The sequence below is a fragment of the Rhodamnia argentea genome, chromosome 4, assembly GCF_020921035.1.
Source record: "Rhodamnia argentea isolate NSW1041297 chromosome 4, ASM2092103v1, whole genome shotgun sequence".
Classification (NCBI taxonomy): Eukaryota; Viridiplantae; Streptophyta; class Magnoliopsida; order Myrtales; family Myrtaceae; genus Rhodamnia; species Rhodamnia argentea.
This window is the reverse complement of record NC_063153.1, coordinates 29,941,675-29,962,503: the sequence shown is the minus strand read 5'-3', so window position 1 is coordinate 29,962,503 and position 20,829 is coordinate 29,941,675. Positions and strand designations below refer to the sequence as shown.

Here is a 20,829-nt window from a genome sequence, read left to right as displayed (position 1 = left end):
TTATAAACACTGCATGTACTCCCCAAACACAACCTGTTCCGAGGAATATGCTTGAACACCAACTTATTGGGCTTTATAAAAAAGAAAAACAAGAGTTGAATTTTTTTTTTAAGAATTTTCATGGACGTGTGCATATAGGTAGTGACATTTGAAGTGATCTTTGGTAAACTCATTCTTATATGGGTATCACATGTCATTGGATATGTGACAATTGGAACATTCAAAAAAGAGTTATTGCATTTCGAGTTTTTGATAATAAACATACGGCCAATAATATTTATAGAGTAATTAGGTAAGTTTTAGAAGAATATAATTTGATTAATAAAATTTTTTAGGTTGGTTTTGATAATGCTATGGCAAATACTGTTTCCATTTCCGATTTAGAAAGGATTTGTAAACATGCTTTTGGTGGATAATTTTTTCACGTTAGATGTGTTTGCCATATTTTAAATTTATGTGTACAAGATGGTTTTATGAATTCTTAATGCTTTTCTGAACCCAATAAAGAGAGTAATTCAATTTTTATGGTAACATCCCCAAATTATGAAACAATGAGGTAGATTTTGTAAAGCACATAAAAAAAAGCCAAAAAGATTTCCAAAAAATGTTCTGACTCGTTGGAATTCTACGTACGAATTGCTTCATTAATCTTTTGCATATAAATATTTATTATGTACGTTTATTTTGAATAATGTCTCTAAAATTAATTTATTCCCACAAGAGTGGGATATTTGCACAAAAAAATTAGTTTTTTTTAAAAAATTAACGATGCAACTTTATCCGGTGTTTATTATCCTATTATGCGTTTATTTTTAATATAGTGTATGAATATTGCTAGTGTTTTTAAAGAATATGAAAAAAATGATCATTTAGCGCCAACTTTTATAGCAATACAAACAAAATTGCTACATTATTATACCGAAATTCCTCTTATTTATTTGTTTGCTTCTATTTTCGATCCATGTACCAAATTAGATGATTTAGGTGATTATTTGACTACGTATTGTGAATGTTTTCATTTGAATGAAGTGGTAGATGTTAGAGCTATACAAGTAACGGTTAACCAAACAATAGTAGAATTATATAATGAATTCTGTAGTAGATATAATCTAGTAGGTGATAGTAGATCTTTCCAACATAGTAACATACAAAGGGATGACCTAGGTAGAATTAGTAGATGGCACAAAATGCTGATGAGTAGGCAAAAAAGACAAAAGGGAGCAGTAGGTAATATTTCTGAAATAGAGACCTATTTAACTATTTCTTTTGAGTTTGATGTTTCTGAAGGTGGCACAAATTTCAACATTCTAGAGTGGTGGAAGAAGCATTCGACCGAATTCCCAATTCTGGCTCTCATCGCAAGATAGGTTTTAGCAACTCCTTGTTCAATAGTTGCAGTTGAACAAGCATTTATGCTGGAGGCAACATTTTGGATAATCGACATTCAAGATTACATTCAAATTCGGTGAAGGCTCAAGCTTGTGTCAATGATTGGACAAAGGTTAAACATCAACAACAAGAGATGGATCGCAACAATGAAGTCGATTTCTTCGATGATAATGATGGAAATACCACCCCTACGGGTACCGAAATGGGTAGCGACAATTGAGGTAAGTTGGAGTTATCAAAGGTAAAAGAACTACATGGGCTTTGATTATTCTATCCCCAAAAAGATATATAGGCGCTTAATGATAATTCATTAAGTTCAAGCTCATTCCCCCTCCCCTTTTTTTCCCTCCAAATTTGATTATAATGTACTACTTGATTACAATTTATATTTGATAATTTATTATTTCATAATTTGATAATTTATTATTTATTATTTCGTAATTCATTATTTTAAAATTAAATTTAAATATCGGCGGAACCGGTAATGGGCCCTTGGATCGACCCAGAACCACCGGTTCGGAACCGGAACATGAACCGCCCAATATGGTTCCGGTTCTAGTTCAAAGGTGGCCACGAATCGGAATCGGCGGGTTCCAAACCGTGGCCACCACCGCCGTCGACTACAAACGAGGTAAGGGTCTTCGTGACCTCGCTCGCAGTCGGCATGGTCGTGAAGCCCTTAACTAGCTGCTGGAGAGGCCACAAAGCTTAGACCCAAGCCCTTCGCACCCTCACCCACGACTAGCGAGGCCGCAACCACCTTGCCCCCGGCCTTCACGTCCATGGAGGCAAATTAAAAGAAAAGAAAAAAAATTCAATAAAAATCAGCAAAAAGTAAAAAAAAAAAAAAAAAAAAGGTAAGAAATTTTGAAAAAAAAATCGTCCACGTTAGTTGTTTTGGCTTCCATGTCCATTTTTCTGGCTTCCAAGTTAGATTTCCAGCAAGGCAAATCACCGATGACACTTAAGTGGTTGATTTTTTAAATTTGTGGTATTTAAGTTAGCGGAAAAAAAATTATAACCCTCAAATAGGCGTTATATGAAAGTTATGGCACTCTTACTGTCCTTATCTCGTATATCTTGTCTATGAACAGAGAAATTATAGAAATCATGAGTAGTATAACAAAGAGGCTACGAATATAATAGAAAAGTACCGTTAGAAAGGTGAAGAGATGTATATTTTAACGGACTGCCTTGAAGAAAAGTACATTCGTTTAGGTAAATCTCCTTTGATGTATACGACAAAAAATTAGAGGTTTTTGATATGTGTATTTGAGTACGTGAAACGAACAATTTATATATACACAAGCCATATGAAGACAGCGTTAACAACAGGTAGTCCAGTAAGATCTTTAGTTGCTATCAATTGAATTAAGCAACCCATTACTTACCTCATCAGGTGATTCTTGACTTAATCGAGTCTATTCAGTTAATGCTAATCAAGGTTATCAAAATGTTTAATCTCATTAGGTGCTGAATTTTCAATTTTCGATGTTTAATTGGGTTATCAGACATGCACTTCCTCTTATATCGAACGAATTTACTTGTAACCTCTAAATTCAAATGGTTTTTCATAAACTAGCCAAGTGGGTACACTTCGTACATAAAACCAACTGATATATATACTCTTCTTGACTAAGGGTGTCTAGAAGAATACTTTAACAGAATGACTATTCAACATACTTCAGAATAAAGAACTATATAATCATGCAATTGATAAATGTGTTTCTAGGACCCGTAAGAGAGAAGGCAGTGGGACAAAGTAGCTTTCTCCAAAATTTATACCGTGTACTTCTTAATTTTTAAACTTAGAACGTGCCATGGATGTATATAGTCTCGATGTGACGAGCAAGCAAGCTCAAGCCGGAGTTGTCCGGCCTTGAGAACGAGTTTATAGAGGGAGCTTGGTCCGGTTAGTCATGATGGTGCAATTCGCCGTATTGGTCTTGGGAACGATTTAAAGGAGGAAGATTGGCTTGACGTTCCGCCTCGCCAGGCACCGCACGTGCTTGTCCTCGGCCACATCAGTTCCGAATCCACTTAGCTAGGTTTGGTTGAAAAGTGAGAATTAAGAGGTGACTATGGTATCATCAAAGTTGCTTTTGTCTGAAGCACAAGTACGTAGCTTTCGGTCTTTTTTTGAAGGATGCAAAATCAGACGGGGTCGGATTTGGTTAGCGGAAACTTTTGGGCCAGTCAACATGAATTAAGACAATTTAATTACTGTAATTAGTGGGGCCTTGCGTCCTAGCTACCGCTCTAGAGGTCAATTCAACCACCACCATTAGCGACCCCAGGCACCCTAATAATTGCCCTTAAAGATCCATGCTAATCACAATGGTTTATTGTCCAATTAACAATTAAGTAGAAACCACAAACACAGTATCCTAACAGACACACTCTCTATATCTCCCTCTCTGTATGGAAAGTTACATCTAGAAGAAATTTTTAATTTTCACTATAGTCCCAAATTTGCCCTCTTGCCAAAAATTGCCACGGGTTTCTTCGAAATTGTCAACGTCAAGAGGTTGTTGTCATTCCATACAAAGACAAGGGCATTGATGAACATGTAGGCCCTGATAATGAATATCTAATTGGCCTCGATTCACATATTTTTGAAGAAACTAGTGGCGATTTTTGGACGATGGGATAGATTTGGGATTACGGTTAAAATTTACGATTTTTTTAAGACAAAAAAAAAAAGTTCAGAACCACCTTAGGATTTGACGTGAAGTTGGAAGTTTCAGCATGAAATTAAGCCATTCCTTTGGCGGGGTCCAAAAGTCACTATCCACCTAACGGTTGGAAGTAATCCCATAATGGCCCCCGTGACAAAGAGAGAAACTAGAAATCTGGCTATCTCATGAGGACTAATCTCTTTCTTAGAATGACAAAAGATAGCTCGTGGTTTGAATAAAATCGGCTTACAAAGGCTTACGTGCTCTTCTAGAGTTGCCTATATTTTCAACGTTCGGATAGCTATGAGCATGAAGCTTCTTACGTAGTGATAGCATTGAGTTTCTTATTCAAACTTTGCTGTGACAGTTCGTACGTAAATCGGTTTAGTCGCTCCTCTCTCTCTCTCTATCTTAAATTTTTCTATCGTAGGGCATGACTCACGTTAGAAAAAATTGTGGCACGAGCGAATCAGCAAGACGGAGAGAAATTTCTAGGAAAGGGGATGGGAATTAATGTTAATAGCTTCTGGTCTTTGAGACGTAGTCGTGTCGGGAATTAATGTTAATAGCTTCTGGTTTTTTAGACATAGCGAACCCCGACCTTAACTTCTCATCGCTTGGATTTTACCTCCAAAAAAAGGATAAATTACGTCGTGCTATTAAATTATATAATGGAAATTTGAGATCGTGAGAAGAAACATGAAGCTCTGAATCCACAATTGTTCATTTAGAGAACTTTTACGGATCTGTTTGATTCATTAAGAACTTCCCGTCGCTAAAAAGCGTTTTAGAAAGTTCAATTTCATAGAGAGAGAGAGAGTAAACGGTATTGTGGTGTTCGTTTGCACTGAGAACAAGTTAAACGAATCGATTTTATGGTACTTGATAGTAAATTAATTCACAAAAAATTAGTTTGTGTTGTTAAATATGATGTATTATAGCTATCAAACTGGGATCGCATCTTCTTTCTTTATTCTATAATCCATCAAAATAGCAAGAATTATATAAAAATAAGAAAAGAAAAACTGGAATCATATGTGCAAAAATACTATATATGGTAGTGTTCTTTTTGGGAATGTAGAAGAACATGGGCATTAATGAAGTAGTTTTAGGAGATGTTAGACAAGATTTTTATAAACAAAAAACAGTTGAGACTTGTCATAAGAATAAAATTTCGTTCTTGCCAAATCAGGAAGTCGTATTCCCTAATTTGAGTTTGTTGTTTCAATCCATGTAAAACATTTTTCTCGTTTTCGTCGTCGAAATGCAGGAAAATCCGAAAATAATTCCCCCGAAATGATTTTTCATCAAACAAACTGGCCCTAAATAGAAGGAAAAACTTCATTACATAAAGAGACTTTTGTAGAGAAGCCTATATTATGTTAGCTCTCCCTAAATATTTCTTGCTCTAAGAGGCGTCCTGAGTACCGGTCTTCTACTTAGCTCAAAAATACTTTTCAGAGAGAGAGAGAGAGATCAAATTACTACATCCACCTCAACATTGATTGCGATGAGGAAATTTGTGATTCCAATTGAAAATTTTGACTGATGAAATAAAACTATTTGACGACGACACATCTTTTTAAATAAGAAAAACATGAAGACTATCCATTAAGGTTAGGGCAAAGAGGTACTTGGATTTAAGGCATTTTTACCTTTTCTTTTCTTTTTTTTCTTTTCAAGCTAACAATTTTATCATCTACCTCGTATTTGTCTATTGCGAACTAGTCAATGCCCAAAAGGAAGGCAAGAAGAGACTATAATCCCTCGAATGTCGTCGGGACTTCTCAAGATTTTTTAGGATACAACCTTTGCCTTTAACATTTTATTCTTTGGAAGGTTTAATTTTATTGGAAGAAAGAGGTTTAAGTTCCTAAAAATGCATCTTTCTCCTTTTATTTGTGAGTATGGAGAGGCTCTATCGTTTCCCGTATATATAGCTAACTCCCAACCCCAAATGGCCAACACCTGGCTTGATTACTCATAGTACTCTTTTGGGGGCTTGGCCACGTGATATGAGCTTGATTATTATAAATGGTATTAGAGCAAGACCCCTCCGATAAATGTGTGGTTTGTGAATAGGCAAATGGGGGAGACCTTGTTAAGTGGTATATGAGTTAACTGTTGGGATATACGCAACATGCATAGGCAAATAAAACATATAAAATATGCAGCGTAAATAAATAAAAACATATACACGTATCTCTAGAGGCGTCGTTCGTGCGTTTCAATCAAAAAACATGTGCAACGAAGGGGTTTAACGGATTACCTCTTGAAGCGTGCTTGAAACGAAACAGGTTTAGATGTTCTTTGATCCGAGCCCCACAAGTGTCGGGGCCTCTAGTTCAGACACACCACCAATCGCAACGTCAAACGAAAGGACGAACTCGCAAGAATCACCACTTGAATTGTGCTAGCAATATTGTGGAATCAATTCTCACAGCTCTAAAAATTTCTGGTCTTTCGTATGAAAAGCGAGAGAGTATTTTTTTATCTCTCTTGGACCTCTTCACACGCACTCGCGAGAATGCTCTTTTTCTCAAAAATAGCCCACTAGAATGGCACACACACTAAGAGCGTAAAAATTGTTTTCAAGCTCGTGCACGAAGAGAAAAAGAAAAAACCGTTTGCACGGCACACACGATCTGATCGTGTGTGCAACGTGCACCACGTCCCACGGTCAACAACTATTTGTTGACCGTGCGAGACGTGCACATGGCCAGCAAATGTGCTGGCCGTGTGTTACGTGCACACAATTTTTTTTTAAATTTATTATTATTATTAATATATATTTGATATATCACATATATATAAAGACAAATCAATATATATATATATAAATATATATACTAGCATGTGTGCAATTTCGGGCGCATCAATATGTGTCGATTTAGGACGTGCGTGTGCATCATATGCACATAGCCCATGACCAAAAATAAAAAATTAAATTAAATCATATTTAATCTAATTCAGTCCAACTAATTCAATAGTCGTGATTGTAAACATATTTGCAATATCATCTTTCCGTTCAACGTCATCATGAATTGGTTATAGTGTGTGACATTCCTAGGTTCATCACTGAGTTAGTAGTAAAACATGCACTAACACATTAGAACATCCAAGAGAATTGATTGTCTCGATCAATCTCCAGGTCCTACAAGTCATGAGTGACATTTAACAATATATCATGGCTATCCAGACAGTGTGAATGCTTTAAGAACATAATGAACCCGTCGGCTTTGACTACGATGTAATTCAATCCCTCTGTCTTACTATATCCCGATCGAACAAAGACCATGGAATAATTATCAAATCACCAATTCGATCATATGCACAAATCTAATCAACATGTATTTATACGAGACATGAACATTTTATTCTCGGTTACAATCCCGGCCGAAGATTTCAATGCATTGTCGTAACTAGATCACATAGGATATCATACCTTGCATGTTACAAGGAGACAGATTCCATTTTGCGCACACATGCGACTTCGTATGTGCATGAACTATGACCATCAAGTACAGAGACGAATCAATGAGCCGCCAATGTGCGCACTTGTGAACCATAGGCATCCAACACACAAGTCAACACTGTGCCTCGGGTCTAAGGATTATTTACGCAAGACCAAAACATGAACGATTAGACATTGACCATGCTAAAATCTTTCATGTTACTAATCGTTTAATGCGTGTCACGTTCGGTGAACTTGTCCGGTACAAGCACCTGTATTCTAACTCGGGCATCGCAATACCCAATGACTTGTGACTCGTCATTCCCTTAAGTATCTAATACTTAATGGTGAAATTAAGAACACATTGGTCTCAACAGGATCTTTGATATCCATTCAATGATCCATCGACCGGGAACAGTTTAAAGATTCGGTCTAACCGTGAACCCGTCACACATATTCTCAACGTCTCAAGAATAGGTCCAGCCACAACCGATCTTATGGAATTTATTCATATAAGTAAATAATTGGACAAATGAATAAATACGTTTTTGCCATTAATTACATAATAAATTGAAAATACAACTGAAACCTCTAATATGTAACTATTCCATAGTCGCTTTATGGCGGATCTCTAACATTAACACCTACTCATAAATGGTCATCAGCTTGTGTGATTACATACATAGAGTACTCCTCTAGGGTTTGGCCTACGAAAGCAATATGTTACGATGAAAAATAGTAACTAATCGGTAGCGGATGAATGAACTATTTTCAATAATAGGAAAGTGAGTGTTGTGAGAGAGAGAGAGAGAGAGAGAGGGAGGGAGGGAGGTATCAAATTACTGTAGGGACCTCAACATTGAGATGGCGAGGAAATTTGGTAAAAAATAGGTATTTGATTGTGCTTTCATAGAGAAATTTGACGAATGAAATGAAATTATTAAACGACGGCCCATCTTTAAATCAGAAAAGCATAAAGAGTATCAATACAGATTAGTCAAAAGAGATATTTGACTTAACGCATTGTTGTTGTTTTCTAGACTTGGAATTTTATCACCTACGTCTTGTTTGTCTTTAGTGTACTAGTTAATGCTCAAAAGGAAAGCAAGAAACGCAATCCCTCTATGGTAGGGACTTCTCAACATCGTTGAGGTAATTAAGTGTTTCGCCAGAACTGGTGAACTTCGGCTTTTAGAGTGACTCGAGTAAGGGGAGATTCGGATATGAAGTAATGGATAACGGCTACGTTAAGAATCAAACAGATAAAGTAAATAAAGAACGATAAGCAAGACTGAAGAACTGGGAAGATAAATTGCAGGAAATAATGATTAACTGTCATTGATTGCGGATCCTTTACAAAGGCTCTTCTCGACTCGGCTATTTATAATCAAGTACAAGAAATAACCGTCGGTAGTGGTTACTTTTTAAATACTAATCTATTCCTAGATCCCTGGGCTTGCTTTCAGTAAGTGCCGCATTATCCACTAGACTATTGAACCTTTGGCTTCGTTTCTCTTGATCGGGTATCTATGTTGTGTACCGATTACTCAGTACTGCCATTGCTATCCTTTTCTCGGCCATTGGCTATGACCTATACTTGGACGCCAATGCGTACTAGGCCCTCGATTCAATGACGCTTTACAGGCCTTCCTGCCTACCAATAGAGGTGTGCAAAAGAATCGGGAACCGCTCGAAACCTAACCGAACTGGCCCAAAATCGGTGGTTCCTAAGGAAATCGGTGGATACCAGTCCGGTTCCTGGCTTTACGTGTGGAATCGGTCACCCGTCCATCCTAACCGGATTGGTAATATATAATTTATAGATCACTTATAATTAAAAAAAAAAAGGAAAAAAATCCTAAATTCCTAATATGAAACTCGCTCATCTCTTCTCAAACTCTCATTCTTATCTCGATCTCTACTTTCTCTCGTCTTAGACTATCAATGTCTCACTCCCACCTCAATCTCTTCGTCTCCATCTCTGTCTTCGTCTCTCGACTCCCATCGACTCATGGCCTCGACTCCTATCAACTAACGGCCATGCCTCCGGCGATTAATCATCTCCCTATCTCGCTCTTGATCACCTCCACTTGCTATAATTTAAAATCCCTAATTTTCCATCTACTCACTAAATTCCTAATTTTGAATAACCATTTTGTCGGTGAAACTTGGTGGGACCGGTTCCATGGACTCACCTAGGAACCGAACCGGTTCATGGGTGATCCATGGAATCAACGAGTGGTTGCTGGTTTCAATTTTACGTAGTCGGTCCCTAATGGGCGGTTCTAGGTTCTAGGTTCTAGGGTAGAACCGCTCACCCGTACCATACTGACCCCTACTTATCAAGGCCGGGGCCAATTTTGGGTGCCAACAACAAGTTTTCCTTCGGTCAATTAATTGGCATTCCAATGGTAATTTTATTTCATTATAGGGTAAAGACGTATCTTATCCCGTAGTTTTGTCCCCAATATGCAATTTACTACTGTAACTTTCGATTTTTCTACAATTTCCTATTGTCACCTACTTGTTTCGTTTGATTCAATCCTTTTTTCATATGTTAGGTTTAGATTAGTACAAATAGGTCATTTATGTTTTGTTTCTGGTTATTGTACACCTACTTAGGCTCCGTTTGTTTTGCGAAAAATATCACATTTCTAGAAAATATTTTCCAACAAGTCATTTTCCGATATTTGGCTAAAACCCGAAAATGAACTAGAAAAGATTTTTCTCCGTTTGGAAAGGAAAATGCGATTTAATTTTCTCCCTTGCACTCATTTTAATAATTTCTTACTTTTATTTTAATTTTTTTATTTATATTTTCTTTTTAAAATTAAATTTTTAATTACTTTCTTTTTTATTTTTATTATTTCCTTTTTTCTTTTCCTTCTTCTATGGTCGCCCCAAGCGAGATGGAGCCTTGGACCTCACCTATCTGGTGAGGGTCGGCCTCACTCAAGGCCAAGAAGGTCGAGCTCGCCCGAATCTTGCCCGCAGCGAGGTCGAGGTTGCTTGAGCCTCGCCGAATTTGGCGAGGTGAATCATGGAGTCTCACCTAAGGTTGGGGATTGGCGGAAGAAGAAAGAAAAAAAAAGACAAATAAAAGAAAAAGAATTGAGGAAAATAAAAAAAGAAAAGAAAAAATTATATAAAATAAAAATAATAAAAATATTTAGAATTTTTAAAATAATTAAAAAGAAAATGAATATGAAAGAGTGAAGGAATGAAAGATGATGGCAAATATTTTTCCTCTTCTAAAAAAAAAGGAAAATGTTTTTTCTTTCTTTTGAATATGTTTTTTTTCCATAAGTGAAAAATGTTGTCTTTGACTTGTTTATTTTTGGCGAACTAAACGCCGGAAAATCTGAAAAATATTTTTTTTAAAGTTATTTTTCGTGAAATAAATGGAACCTTAGTATTTGCCATTTTTCATATTTACATGTTTCGCTCACTTAGTCCTTTCATTTATGAGTAGGGCAAATAATAATACAAGTCCATGTATTCTTTTTCAATGTTCAATTCGGTTCTTAAATTTTAATTTTGGCCAATTAACTCCTTACGCCCTTCCAACGCGAAAAATTTAGTCCGTTGATGTCAATTTGGTCAGGTTGACATCCGACATGACAATGTAGCTCAATCACGATGGTTGCCTTGGGGTTCATGCACCTTTAAAATTGAGAAAAAAGCTATATTTCAATAAAGTAAAATATAATGTCAAAAAAATAAAGTAAAATAGATTTAGTAAAAATATATTTATTTCCTAAACATGACGAGGACCCTCTTTAACATCACCTAAATTTTATGAAAGTCATTAGAATTTTTAGGTTGCTTTTCAACCGGGATGTGACTTGATAGAATAGAGAAATCTAGGGATTTTGATATATTCTATTCACTACTTGGTGAATCGCAATAATAAAATTGAATTATTTCATATCCTATTATATTAATTGTTTGGTATAACTAGCATATCAGTGTGAGTGAACTTGAAATGGGTAAGAGATGATAAAAATTTTCATGATTCGCTCCTAGAAAAAAAAAAACACAAACGTAGATAACAAACATTAATCAATCCATAATTATTAGATGATCTAACTATTAAACAAAAAAAGGAGCTCATTGCAGCACTCTAGAGTCATAAGTTCGACTATGACGTGTAACATGCTACAACATCTACAAAATATATCAGCTAACGAATACCAAATTTAGTAAGAGGGAGAAAACATGCTCATTAACCTTGCGATTCCTAAATATACAGGGCTGCAACTTTTTCGCCATTTTGGGAAAGCTTCAACACGAACTACAGAGCTACAAAGGAGAAGAAGTAACTGCTTTCGTGGGCTTTTGACGTGAACTCGAGAGTTACAGAGGAGAAGGGACTTCGTGTCTCGTGCGGCTTTCGTGAAGCTTTGATGTAAATCAAGGAATTACGGATGAGTCATAAAACTTCAACATAAACTAAAATACCCTTCTTCAAGTTTGAAATTATTCGTTTAAAATCAGTGTTCTTCTACTTCATTTTTGTTTACTTATTTTAATTATTTTTGTTTCTATTGGTTTCATTTCTTTTTGATATTTTGAATTTTTTATTAGAACTCAAATATTATTTTATATTTAATTATTCCCCAGTTTAATAAGTTTGTTATTCTAGAAAAATAAATCTATATTATGGACATAACAAATCCTATCTCCTATTACTCCGTCTCTTTTATAAGATATTTTTATCCGATCTATATCTCTATATTCGGCTTTATTCTATCGTTTTTTTTTTTTTTTTTTGGTCATAGGCTTTATTCTATCTTAAGCACAAACAAAACACGGATGATATCATGATATTCTATTCTATGTCGACTTTAAAAGTCGAGCCGCCGAGGACCAACTGTGCTGAGGCGGTACCCATCACGCGCGGGGTACAGGAGCGTGGGGCCGGAGACGAAGAAGTGCGACTGCTGACTCGAAGGAAGGGCAGACGGTGCGTGTGACACAAAGAGCGCCACTGCTTGGCCGAGTTCCCACGAAGTCTCGCGGTATAAATTGACGGAGGGGCACGCAAGAAGACGAAGAAGCCAAGCCATTGCAAAGTTTGGCCCTCTCGTTTCTCCCCCACTCACCACCACAACCACTCCCTCTCCCAGAAACTCGATTCCCACTTCTCCTCCTCTTCCGTCGTCTTCTTCCGTCGGCCTCCGCCGCTGCTCGGTTTCCGGCGGCGCCGAGCTCCCGAGCCATGGCGAGCAACAAGGGCATCAGTCTCGAGGAGATTAAGAACGAGACCGTCGATCTGGTAAGATACCCCGCTCTCTTCTCATTCCTCCTTTCCTGGATCAGAGGAGAGAATTCAGCCGACAGAAAATTTTGTAAAAAAAAAAAAAAAAAAAGAGGAGGAGGAGAAAACAGAGAGAGACAGAGAGACAGAGAATTTTAGGTTTCAACAGAAATCCTTGAAAGTCGCAGGTTGATGATGATGATCTTCCTCTTTCTCAGCGTATCATTTCCGCCTCTTTCTAAGCATGCTTGAGATCATTAGGAGCGTCGAAAATCCTCGTAAAATCTCATGATTTAGCAACGGAATTCCCCCTCCCTCGTCTTCTTCTTTTTTTTTTTTTTTCCATTCCTTGATTTTTCCTCTTTCTTTTTTCGCGGGAGAATCGGAATCGGATTCGGATTCGGATTCGGGTTCGCCCAAAGCGATTCCGCGTGGGGGAATTCATTCGGTCTCGTTCGGCTCGGCTTCTTCCCGCTTTCCCACTTTAGCATCGATGCGGACGATTTTTAGACCTTGGATTTACTACGTGATGCCGAAAAATCAAACTCTTATATATTTTTTTTCATTTTTTATTTATTTTGGGTTGCCTCCTCCTTTTCCTAACCTGCGTAGGCGGCGGCGTGAATCCGGTTCGGTCGGGTAAAAAAATTCAACGTTTGACCCGTGGGTTCCGTTAGCGGCTGACGTGGCAGGCATTGATGGCTTTCCCGCCTGGCTGGGACTGGGCTGCTGCTTGCCTTTCTTTCCCTTGAATCCTTTTTCTGTTCTCCACGTCTTTTCTGGATTTGGTCTCTTGTAGCTTTTCCCCGGGGGAGGAGTACTTTGCTTACGGCTTCGGTACCCTCTCTCCCACGTGCCGGGCACGTTCCCGGCCTAACCCGGAAATCCGATCCTAAACTTGGTCACGGGCCGATTTGGGCCCGGAACCGGCCCGTTGACAGGGACCACCGATTCCGAATCGGAACCGGCCCGGCCCCTCATGGGCCGGTTACAATTTAAAAAAATTTGGAACCGGCGGTTTTGAGCCGGTTCCGAATCGCCAAAAAAAAAAAAGGGGGAAAAGAGCCCTTCCCAACAGCCCAAAATTGGGCCGAATCAGAACCGGCCCGAAATTGGGACCTCCCTTTCAACAGCCGGTTCCGGTTCAAGCATGCCCACGAGCCGGAACCGGCGGTTCACGGCCCGTGGCCATGTCTACCCAATCCTTCTTCGATGATCGCGAATTCTTGCCTGAATTTAGAGTCACGGTGGACCGAACCCGTCGTAATCGGTGAGTTCGTGAAGGCCAGGTGCCGAGTTCGGGTCAAATTCGAGGATGTTACCACATGCGCTAAGTATGTGCGCGTTTAAATTCATTTAAGTATCGAGATTTTAACGAACGTTGTGGAATGAAGCCTTCCATCCAAATTCTTTAATTCCTAATGGTGTAACTTCTTTATTTTTCTGGGGGCGATTCTGAATTTCTGGTAACCCCATTTTTCCAAAATTCCTGTTTTTATTTCTTTCTTTTTTTTTCTGTAGTTAGATCCAATGCTTTTAATTCCTCCGGTCAATTTTCCAAGTGAGACTTATTTTTCTTTTTTTCTTTTTCTTTTCAAATTTTCTTTTCATAGCTTACATTTCTAACTTTAGAAAGAGAAAGAGAAAGAGAAAAAGAAAAGGAAAAATCTATTTTTGGTCCTATTTTTTTTGTTGGGTTGGCTTTGCCTCTCCTCACCAACAAAATCATTCTTGGTCTTTGAAGTGCAAGGCGCGTAGTAGTTCAAATGAACATGCTAATAACTGGTCAAACTCCTTTATATTAATGTCCGAATTTGGACGGTACCGACACACAAGTCGGGGAAATTGTAGAGGGTGGATTGTGCTTTTCGCAAACCATGAATGATTAGAAGCCATTGGAAAAAATGATCGCTTGTGCACGCCAGTGGACACCAATTTCAACTCTGCATTATCTCAATCACAGTCACCACCTGAAGTAATGGAGAGAGACGAGGGCAACCATCCTCATGACTTTAAATTGCGGTGGAATCCCGATTAGTCTTCAAGTTCACTTGATGGGTGCGACTAATTTGATCTTTTCTAGAGCTCCCCTTAATTTGGTGATGGCCTTTTCTAGCAGCCGCCCAACCGGCCTGTTCAGTGCTATTGTCCAACTTCTTTCCATCTTTTGACCATTTCACTTTGAGCTGACTGACTTCTTCCCTTCCATTGAAAGATGCTTTGTTGAAATAGCTACACCGCTTGGGTTCACTTCATTTCTGTGCTGGTGAAAGAGTCTTTACTGAATTGCAGCAAATTCACAGTTCAAGCTAATGCTGTCATAAGTAGTTTCACGGTCGTGTTGTCGCTACCATCTGATCCAGACTTTAGTTACATGTGAGAGGAGGCACTGCTTGTTGTTCTAGATGTGTTTTGGGGAAAGAATCATTATGTGGCTGGTGAAAACTCGATGGGTTCCTAAAGCTCCCGGGCAACTAGATTCGTATCAAAGTGGAATGGGCTCTGATGGTGGCCTTCCCTTTCGCAGGAAAAGATTCCGGTAGAGGAAGTGTTCGAGCAGTTGAAATGTTCAAGAGAAGGTCTGAGCGCGGACGAAGGAGCCCACCGGCTGCAGGTTTTCGGACCAAACAAACTAGAAGAGAAAAAGGTTCTTTTTAGATTGATTAACAATGGATTTTATCAATAAGCTTCAGTTTGCTTCCTTGAAGCTTTTCCATACAATTAATGTGTCGGCCTGTTAAATGCAGGAGAGCAAAATTCTCAAGTTTTTAGGCTTTATGTGGAACCCGCTGTCATGGGTCATGGAAGCCGCCGCTCTGATGGCCATTGCACTGGCAAACGGTGAAGGACAGCCTCCAGATTGGCAAGATTTCGTTGGTATCATCGTCTTGTTGGTGATCAACTCCACCATTAGTTTCATTGAAGAAAACAATGCTGGAAATGCGGCGGCTGCCCTTATGGCCGGTCTTGCTCCCAAAACTAAGGTGAGAAGAGAGCTTTCTGATGGGGTGGACCAATAAGAGTTCTATTACTGGCATGATCGTAAAGTAGAATCTGCACTTGTGGTTGTAAATGTAGGTTCTCAGAGATGGCCGATGGAGCGAGCAGGATGCTTCGATCTTAGTGCCTGGAGACATCATCAGCATCAAACTGGGTGATATAGTTCCCGCGGATGCCCGTCTCCTTGAGGGCGATCCCCTTAAGATTGATCAATCCGCTCTTACTGGTGAATCCCTTCCCGTTACTAAGAACCCGTCAGATGAAGTATTTTCTGGTTCGACCTGCAAACAAGGCGAAATAGAAGCAGTTGTTATCGCTACTGGTGTGCATACTTTCTTCGGCAAAGCTGCGCATCTGGTGGACAGCACCAATCAGGTCGGTCACTTCCAGAAAGTTCTCACTGCAATCGGTAACTTCTGCATTTGCTCAATTGCCATTGGGATAGCAATAGAGATCGTAGTCATGTACCCAATACAACACCGCAAGTACAGGGACGGGATCGACAACTTGCTGGTTCTTTTGATCGGAGGGATTCCGATTGCAATGCCTACAGTTTTATCCGTTACTATGGCTATTGGATCCCACAGGCTCTCTCAGCAGGGCGCCATTACCAAGAGAATGACCGCCATTGAAGAAATGGCGGGGATGGATGTTCTTTGCAGCGACAAAACAGGAACCTTGACCCTGAATAAGCTGTCTGTGGATAGGAACTTGATAGAGGTGTTTGCCAAGGGTGTCGAAAAGGAGCATGTCATGCTTCTCGCAGCTAGGGCATCTAGGACTGAAAATCAGGACGCAATTGATGCTGCTATTGTCGGAATGCTTGCGGATCCAAAGGAGGTACGATTCATATTAGTTCAATTCTTCATACAGCTTTGGAATGTGCGTGACTTATTAAAATTATTGGACCATGAAGTGTATGGGTTGTTATTCATGTTTCTCCTTCTGGGCAGGCGCGAGCTGGTATCCGTGAGGTCCATTTCCTTCCATTTAATCCTGTGGATAAGAGGACTGCTCTGACATACATTGACTCAGATGGGAGTTGGCATCGTGCAAGCAAAGGTGCTCCAGAGCAGGTACTGTCGCTCGCTTTCCTTCGATGGTTGCGGCAACGGTAGATTCTTGGATGCCCTGAATCATGTACTTATAATTCTCATGCCGTGGACAGATATTAAACCTCTGCAATTGCAAGGAAGATGTTAGGAAGAAGGCTCATGCCGTGATCGACAAGTTTGCTGAGCGAGGACTTCGATCTCTAGCTGTTGCAAGACAGGTGTGCTAGTATGTCGATCCATATATTTAATTGCGAGGACCACGGAATGGTTCATTTATTTTCCTCTATTTGAGATTTGCAGGAAGTTCCCGAGAGAACAAAAGAGAGCCCAGGTGCTCCTTGGCAGTTTGTAGGTTTGTTGCCTCTTTTCGATCCTCCCAGGCACGATAGTGCAGAAACAATCCGAAGAGCCCTCAATCTTGGTGTCAATGTGAAGATGATTACTGGTATGAACTGGCGTCATGGAGCTCCATCAATCGTTAGGTAATGCTTTCTTTTACGGATGTAATTTTTGTCCTCCTTTAATTTTCAGGTGATCAACTTGCTATTGCCAAGGAAACTGGTAGAAGGCTTGGAATGGGGACCAATATGTATCCTTCTTCTTCATTGCTTGGCCAACACAAAGATGCTTCGATCGCAGCACTTCCTGTAGATGAATTGATTGAGAAGGCGGATGGATTTGCTGGAGTATTTCCTGGTAAGCTCTGCTTATTTCCATGATTCTTCTCATAAACTCGATTCTAAAAGAAACTTAACCCGCATCACACTACCACCAATTAATATATTTAACCTTGTGAGATTGTGATATCCTCTTTTAAGAGTACTGCGCAATTTCTGTGCGCTGACATTCTAATTGGTGCATGTCAGAACACAAGTACGAAATCGTAAAGAAGCTGCAGGAGAGGAAGCACATATGTGGTATGACTGGAGATGGTGTGAATGATGCCCCGGCTTTGAAGAAGGCAGACATCGGCATTGCAGTTGCTGATGCCACTGATGCTGCCAGAGGTGCCTCGGACATTGTCCTCACTGAACCGGGATTGAGTGTCATAATAAGTGCTGTGTTGACCAGCAGGGCTATATTCCAAAGAATGAAGAATTACACGGTTAGTGATTTCAATAGTGTTTCCGGATTATTATGCACCAAAATTTTGCATATGCTTAACTGTATTCCGAGCTTACTCCAAGGTGGCTGATCTTTGCAGATTTATGCAGTCTCCATTACGATCCGTATTGTGGTAAGTGCTCCGTATCAAATGTGAACTCAAGATAGTGAGACTATTCCCTCGTAAAATTTCATGTAACCAGTCTCATCCTCTTGCTTCTGCAGTTTGGATTTATGTTCATTGCTTTGATCTGGAAGTTCGACTTTGCGCCCTTTATGGTTTTGATCATTGCCATCTTAAACGATGGTAAGACCATAGTTTTTCATTCTTGTACTCCCAGTTCTCATCACAAATGCCGATCAAGAAGCACCAGTTTGATTAATTATCTATACCAATCTCAGGGACAATCATGACGATCTCCAAAGATCGAGTGAAGCCATCTCCACAGCCAGATAGCTGGAAGTTGAAAGAAATTTTCGCTACTGGAATTGTTCTGGGAGGTTACCTGGCATTAATGACTGTAATTTTCTTTTGGGCCATGAGAGATACTGAATTTTTCTCAGTAAGTATCTGTTTCTTGTTTGGTTTTCTACTATTTCTCATGTATATCTTTCGTTGAATTATTGGAACCAAAGTAATAAAATGTCACTAACCTATTCTATGTGCAGGACAAGTTTAATGTGAAATCAATCAGGCATAGCCCCGAAGAAATGATGGCAGCCCTATACTTGCAAGTGAGTATAGTTAGCCAGGCTCTCATCTTTGTCACCAGATCGCGCAGCTGGTCCTTCGTTGAACGCCCAGGGCTTCTCTTGGTCAGCGCATTTGTAGTTGCTCAGCTGGTAAGAATTTCTCGTTCACAGTCTGTTCACTTCCTACTGGGAGCATAAGTTTGCTATGGTAACTCCTACTGACTTGATTGGAGTCCGGTTGAAGTGAGAACTACAGATTTATTAGCTTTCACTGATGGGTGAATGGTTAGAAGTCCTCCGAAAAGTTTGGACAATCGATAACTCAATCACCATTCACCAATATGCTTCCCTGATGCAAAATTTTTCGCGGACAGGTTGCGACACTTATAGCGGTTTATGCAAATTGGGGTTTCGCAAGGATAAAAGGAGCTGGATGGGGGTGGGCCGGTGTCATCTGGCTTTACAGTTTGGTGACATATATTCCGCTCGATGTTCTTAAATTCGCAATCCGCTACATCCTGAGCGGAAGAGCATGGAATACCCTTTTGGATAACAAGGTATTTCCACTAAGAAATGCACCACCACGGATTATGTATTAAGAATAAGCCTACATTCTGTTAATTTTGGCCGATTTCATCACGCAGACCGCCTTCACTACCAAAAAAGACTATGGCAAAGAAGAGCGAGAAGCTCAGTGGGCAACTGCACAGAGGACTCTGCATGGCCTTCAGCCTCCTGAAACCAGCAACCTTTTCTCTGACAAGAGCAACTACAGGGAGCTTTCCGAGATTGCAGAGCAAGCCAAGCGACGAGCTGAGGTTGCAAGGTAAGCATGTTAATTCTCATGCGTTGATGCTTCTAAGAAAATCGATTTATTTACTAGGAAAAACATAGTTCCACCTCTTCACTTCCACAACTGTTTGCTTGCCTTGTAATTGAAGTTTAGAGGCCATTCCGGCTTTAACGGCGTTACTTTCTCCAATACAAAGTCTAAACCATTCGCTGCTAGTAGTTCCTTTTTGCTGTTTTAAGTCCTACAAGCGATGGTAAGGCAAACTGAATCCGTTGTTGCAGGCTTCGCGAGCTACATACTCTGAAGGGCCATGTTGAATCCGTGGTCAAGCTGAAAGGCTTGGACATCGATTCGATTCAGCAGCATTACACATTCTGAGGGGCTTTCCGTTCGAAGCAGTAGAGATCATGTCATGAGAAATGGGAGGTAGTCTAAAGGATTATGATGACGAAGAAGCGTGTGACGCTTTTATTAGTCTATAGAACAACAGAAACCGACGCCCCCGGCGGTCAGGGTCGTAGATTTTTGCTGTGACCAGTTTAATGCATGGGGGCTGCTTTCTCTTTGACAGAATGAGATTTAACTCTTCCTTTCAAAGTAGCCATGTTCAAGTCAATTAGTGAATCTTATTTGGATCTTTTAATGATCATGTTTTGCTTGAAGCATAATCTCGTCGACAATACTCAAGCGGTCTGTCTGGTAAACGAAGAGATAAGGAAAAATAGAAACGTTTGGCGTCTAGTAAGTGATTTTTGTTGAGTAAGTAATAGGCCCGCTTGTTCGAAGGAAAACTTTTTTCAGGGAAATTGCTTTCTAATTGTTAGTGTTCGGACGACGGACAGATCGATATATAAAAATCACATTCCATGAATCGATAATAATAAGCTTGGATGGGGAAAACAACTTCCCTTTCCGGCAAGAAAGAAATCATGTTTCTAATTCTCCAACAAATGAATATTAACTTCTTTTCTTGAAAAAGATTTTTATGAATAATATTCTTCTTTATCATGTAGTTGTCGGTGAAACAAGCGCACCAAGCAAATGTTATGCATTCGCTACATGTGAATCGAGGCATTTCTCTTTTTCTTTATCCCTGCGATCGAAGGATTGTTTAGTTAAAGTGACAAATGAACGGCTTTAAGGATTTACAATAGTTCTTTTGGGAGGTAAACATACACAGTAAATATAAAAACTTACTTGAACATGAAATGCTTCCTAATAGTTAATTGTTTATAAGTAAATTGAAAAGACACATTATTTGCATGAATATTGAAGTACTATGTACATATGTAACTCTTATATGAATGGACATACTATTATTATGGAAGACTGCAACTTTTGACCAAATGACACCACTTACTAATTATTTTTAGAGGACAATAATTCATGATATTATAAATACA

At 39.3% G+C, this 20,829-nt stretch overlaps 1 protein-coding gene across 1 annotated transcript; it reads left to right on the top strand.

Annotated features, from left to right (window-relative positions):
• Positions 1-12,635: 12,635 nt before the first annotated feature.
• On the top strand, positions 12,636-20,088 carry LOC115748819 (plasma membrane ATPase 4). The gene is made up of 16 exons (XM_030685465.2): positions 12,636-12,799; positions 15,309-15,428; positions 15,529-15,765; positions 15,860-16,621; positions 16,735-16,857; positions 16,950-17,054; positions 17,137-17,281; positions 17,368-17,532; positions 17,703-17,941; positions 18,041-18,073; positions 18,166-18,247; positions 18,343-18,503; positions 18,610-18,783; positions 19,008-19,190; positions 19,278-19,459; positions 19,708-20,088. The coding sequence occupies exons 1-16, from the start codon at positions 12,743-12,745 to the stop codon at positions 19,802-19,804; spliced, it is 2,865 nt and encodes a 954-aa protein (XP_030541325.1). The 5' UTR covers positions 12,636-12,742; the 3' UTR covers positions 19,805-20,088.
• Positions 20,089-20,829: the final 741 nt, after the last annotated feature.

Bases quoted from the DNA above. Each gene is read 5' to 3' on its own strand.
- LOC115748819 (XM_030685465.2), top strand. From the start codon at position 12,743: ATGGCGAGCAACAAGGGCATCAGTCTCGAGGAGATTAAGAACGAGACC. The intron at 18,504-18,609 runs GTAAGTATCTGT...TTCTATGTGCAG, and splicing joins GAGATACTGAATTTTTCTCA to GACAAGTTTAATGTGAAATC. The intron at 19,191-19,277 runs GTATTTCCACTA...TTCATCACGCAG, and splicing joins ATACCCTTTTGGATAACAAG to ACCGCCTTCACTACCAAAAA.